This window comes from Palaemon carinicauda, chromosome 19 (assembly GCF_036898095.1).
Source record: "Palaemon carinicauda isolate YSFRI2023 chromosome 19, ASM3689809v2, whole genome shotgun sequence".
NCBI lineage: Eukaryota > Metazoa > Arthropoda > Malacostraca > Decapoda > Palaemonidae > Palaemon > Palaemon carinicauda.
The window spans coordinates 98978653-98983810 of record NC_090743.1 but is presented as its reverse complement, the minus strand read 5'-3'; the positions used below and the strand labels follow the sequence as shown (position 1 = coordinate 98983810).

Here is a 5158-nt window from a genome sequence, read left to right as displayed (position 1 = left end):
AGACAAACAATGTCCATTCCATCCGGACACTTGTCAGTTTTACAAGCTCCGTCGCTTTGAATTATATTTTCCCCCTCTGCTGTTAGTCTCCTGTGAATAACTTGATATAAGGGTGCCAAAGAAATGTTGATTCCCGATGGAATTTTTACCTTTGTTTAATTCTTTTATACATGCAAGTCAATTGGATCCCTTTCCTCGTATCGTATATTTCTTACCAAACGTCGTCCAACGTCATCAGACATAGTGTTATATACTTGCATTTACCTTCACTATTGACATTATCATATTTTTAACATAAGTATCATAATACATACAAATTAGGTGAAGATTGTTTCATTAAGACATCAAAAAAAAAAATAAGAAACAATAATAAAACTATATAATGAATTAATTTGCAATCAGTACGTTTATAAATATTTCTCCCAATCAGCCTTATTTTGTGGTACTTTTCTTCCACCACGAAAACATACATTCGGATTTGCTCGTCTAATATCATTTGCCTTCTTCTTACCTACGAATTTAAAACCTATGAAAAATAATAGCGAGAAAAAGTTTCTAAACATGTGGATGGAACCAACCATTTCTATATAAAATGGTGGCTTTGGCATTAATGAAATTTTCCGATAAGTGAAAATGGAGAAAGAGATTTAGCAATGAAAATAATGTTGTGATGATCATGTTTTGATCTTGAAAATTTTATTTCAAAAGTTGTTTCTTCATTTTACTATTTCACTCGTTGGCAGAATTAGTATTTTTCAGTGAAGAACACAAGTATAACTTAAAATACTCTCGTTTTCTTCCTTCGAATTAAATAGAACCATTACTTTATCATGTTTATTAGCTGTGATTTATAATCAGTTCTTTCATACGTAATAAATTTAGTAAATTTGGTAAAACGATGGAATTTCCCCCTTATCATCCCTGTATAAAAAAAGAACTTGATTTAAAAACAAGTTTATCCACTTTTCATAAGAAACACTCCCGTTGATGATGATGAACTGAACTTCTAGATAAATTTCTTAAATTAAAACTAATAAACCAGTATTTGCTCCGGTAAATCCAGACAACTCTTTCGAAAATAACCAACTGGGCCTAACTGATTTTGTTTTGATTTTCTTGTTGGCCTCTATTTAACACTTCGACCCTCAAGTTCAGCAGTTTGCTTTAATCTTGTTCAACCATAATTCCAGCTACAATTACACCAATATTTCCTGTTACAACAAAAACGATAATAATAATAATAATAATAATAATAATAATAATAATAATAATAATAATAATAATAATAATAATAATAATAATAATGTGGATGAATTCCTTCTTTTAAAGAAATTATGGACATCAATATGCTCCCACTGCAATAATTGTTTCATAATAAGGTTTTTTTTTTTCTTACAATCTACTCCCCAAATATGGAATGAAGGTTTAATGACTTTGCAGGTACGATTTATGCAGAATTACCACATATAACATGAATACGATTTTAATGAACTTTCATAAGTATTAAGTCTATGTGTGTTCATTTGAGATATTTGTATTTCCAAGGATTCCGTTTGATGTGTGTTGAGATGATTCCCTCCCTCAGGTAATAATAATAATAATAATAATAATAATAATAATAATAATAATAATAATAATAATAATAATAATAATAAGATATGTATGAAAGGGCAGAAGCAAATGTTAAGAGCAGTATAGGTCTAACAGAAAGTTTCCCAGTAAATGTGGGACTACATCAGGGGTCTGCATTGAGCCCTTACCTATTTGATCTGGTCTTGGATGTAGTAACACAAGATATTACAGATCAGTCTCCTTTGTGTATGCTTTTTGCTGATGATGTTATACTTTGTAGCACTAGGTGAGAGGTAGTAGAAAAGAAACTGGAGGAGTGGAGAAGAGAAATGGAAAATAGGGGATTGAAGATCAGCAAGAAAAGGACAGAGTATTTGAGATTGAAAAATGGCGAGAATGGGGAAGTTAGTTTACAAGGATAGATGTTGAAATGAGTAGAAAATTTCAGGTATTTAAGATCAACAGTTCCAGAGGATGGTGATCTGGGGGCAGAAATAAACAACAGAATACAAGCAGGATGGAAGAATTGGAAAAAAGTGCGTGGAGTACTTTGCGACAGAAAAATAGGTGTTAAGTTGAAAGGTAAAGTACACAGGACTGTTGTGAGACCGGCAATGATATATGGAGCAGAGACATGGGCAATAAAGAAGACAGAAGAGAAAAAGATGGATGTGGCAGAGATGAGAATATTGAGATGGATGTGTGGGGTGACAAGAAGAGATAAGATACGGAATGAAGTAATTAGGGGTAGCACAGGAGTTAGAAAACTATCAGATAAGATCCAAGAAAGTAGACTGAGGTGGTACGGTCATGTCATGAGAAGAGATGAACAGTATATTGGGAGAAGAGTGATGGAAATGGAGGTACAGGGAAGGAGAAGGAGAGGGAGACCAGAGCGAAGGTGGGTGGACTATATCAGGGATGACCTTCAATCAAAGGGATTAACCAGTGATGAAGTGTGGGACAGAGGTAGATGGAGGAAGCTGACCAGAAACATCGACCCCAAATAGAAGTGGGAAAAGATGTAGACCAGTGGTTCCCGACCTGTGGTACGCATACCACTAGTGGTACGCGAGGGCCTTCCAGGTGGTACGGGAACACTTTCGGGGTCATGAACGATTTTTAGTTTTATTTTACTTCACAAAGATGTTTACTGCCCAACACAAGATAATCTGGCAACGATTTGCAACTGTTACCACACGCCACTCACTGTAAAATTAGGTCCTCCACTAACTTTCATAGTTGCCTACGATCGCCAGCTACTTCAACTAAAACTCGGTCAACTCGTTTTTAACCGAATTTAAATGTGAAGAATTAAGACACCAAGCGAATGTGGCAGTTTTTCGGAAGTTAGTGGAGGACCTAATTCACACAGTACACTTACTTAATGCGCTAATATGTAGTATTAGTTGCATTTTATCAACAAGAAATAACAACATTTGTGGCTGACGGCGAGAATCCAGTTGCTTGATAAGCAAGGGCATCATTCTCTGGATGACGGCGATGAGCGTCAGCCAGTGACGTCATGGTCACTGAAAGCTGACTGGTGGAGAGACGAGTCCGGGCGAGGAGAGCATTGCAAGACGGGTCAGATAGGAAGGGCACTCGGCAGTACAAGTACGTTGCCTTTCCCTCCCTTCACATCAACCTCCCTTACTTCACACTTCCCTCCCTTCTTCCCTCCACACCTCCCTTACTTTACTATACCTTACTACTTATACTTTACATATACTTTATTTATTTCTTGATTGATTAATCTTTTTTTTTTCTTTACTTATCCACAGGATTTGACATGCCGAAGAGAAAATATGACCCAGCATACATAAAGTGTGGTTTCATTGCAATCGAACATGGAGGAGAAGCTCTTCCGCAGTGTGTGGTCTGTATGAAGTCCCTTTCCAATGCGGCCATGAAACCCAGCCTGCTCAAACGTCATCTTGAGACTAATCCCGTGGACAAGAAGGACCGAGATCAGAGCTACTTCCAGCGACTTGGCGAGAACGTGAAGCGGCAGCGCATGGACAAGACTGGCCAGATCTACCAGAAGGGAGCAGGAATTGTGAAAGCATCCTATGAAGTCGCTCTTCTGGTGGTTAAAAACATGAAAGCGCATACCATTGCAGTCTCTCATCATGCCAGCGGCAAAGATCTTGGTCAGCCACGTGATTGGAGAGGAGGCGGTGGCGAAGTTGGAGAGTGTTTCCGTCTGTAACAACACTGTACAACTCCGTATCGAGGAGATGTCGGTCGACATTGCTTACCAAGTGGTTGAGGGAGTGAAATCCTCAAAGTATGGGTTTGCCATTCAACTTGACGAATCGACGGACGTCACCAACTGCTCCCAACTACTTGTCTACGTCTACTTCACGCAGAGTAATGCTGCGAAGACTGAGTTACTGCTGAGCCAGGGTCTGTTCAGTACAACAACAGGAAAGGATATTTTTAACGTTTTGGACAATTTCTTACAGCAGAATGAACTGGACTGGGGAAAGTTAGTTGGATGCACGACAGATGGGGCTCCACCGATGCTCGGTCGAAAGTCAGGTTTTCAAGCCCATGTGAAAGCTGTAGCACCAAACGCCACTGCTGTCCACTGTTTCATACACAGATTCGCCCTCTGTGCTAAGGTGCTCCCTCCGAAGTTGTTATCATTCTTGAACCGAGTTATCAGAATCGTTAATTTTGTCAAAACATCTGCCCTGAATACTCGACTGTTCAAGCTCCTCTGTAAAGATTTTGGCTCGGACCACATCTGTCTCCTCTACCACACAGAGGTGCGCTGGCTCTCCCGGGGTAATACGACGAGGCGTTTCTTTGAACTGAGAGATGTACTCCTCGTATTCTTCAAGGAGAAGAAACATGATTTTCAGAAAGATCTGGAGGACGAGTTTATCTCAAGGTTGGCCTACCTGTCAGACATTTTTGGAGCCCTCAACCACTTAAACTTGTTGTTCCAAGGGCCCGACTGCACTGTCACAGAGTTCATCTCGAAGCTGGGAGCATTTGTCCGGAAGCTGGATCTGTGGATGAAGAACGTGGAGAGCAAACGCTACTGAATGTTCGAACTCCTGACTACCCTTGAGAGGGAGCCCACTGATGAATTTGCCCAAGAAATCGTCCATCACCTCTCACTGCTCAAGACTGAACTGAAGCATTACTTCCCGGACGTGACGTGTTGTGCCTACGTCGCCAATCCGTTCTCCGTTGATCCAGCCGATCGGCCTGTTGGGACCGGGGAACAAGAGGAACTCATAGATATCCAGGCTGACGAGACAGCAATGACGAAGCACAAAGAATGCTCTCCTTTAAACTTCTGGGTGAGCATGGCCTCCTTGTACCCGACACTAGCCCATCACGCTGTTCCCAAGCTACTGATTTTCCCCTCGACGTGGGAGTGCGAGCAGGGGTTCTCAGCCTTCATGGCCATCAAGTCGAAGAGCCGGAACCGTCTTGCTGCGCCCGGGCATGATTTCCGATGTGCTCTGAGCAAAGTCATGCCCCGCATTGACCATCTGGTGGAGAAGAAGCAGATACAGCCCTCGCATTGAGTTGTTGTTTTCTTAGTTAATTTGCGTGTTCTATTTTC

At 40.5% G+C, this 5158-nt stretch overlaps 1 protein-coding gene across 1 annotated transcript; it reads left to right on the top strand.

Annotated features, from left to right (window-relative positions):
- Positions 1–3812: 3812 nt before the first annotated feature.
- LOC137659167 (zinc finger BED domain-containing protein 5-like) lies at positions 3813–4628 on the top strand. The gene has a single exon (XM_068394227.1). It carries the CDS (start codon positions 3813–3815, stop codon positions 4626–4628), a length of 816 nt encoding a protein of 271 aa, XP_068250328.1.
- The last annotated feature ends 530 nt before the right edge of the window (positions 4629–5158 follow it).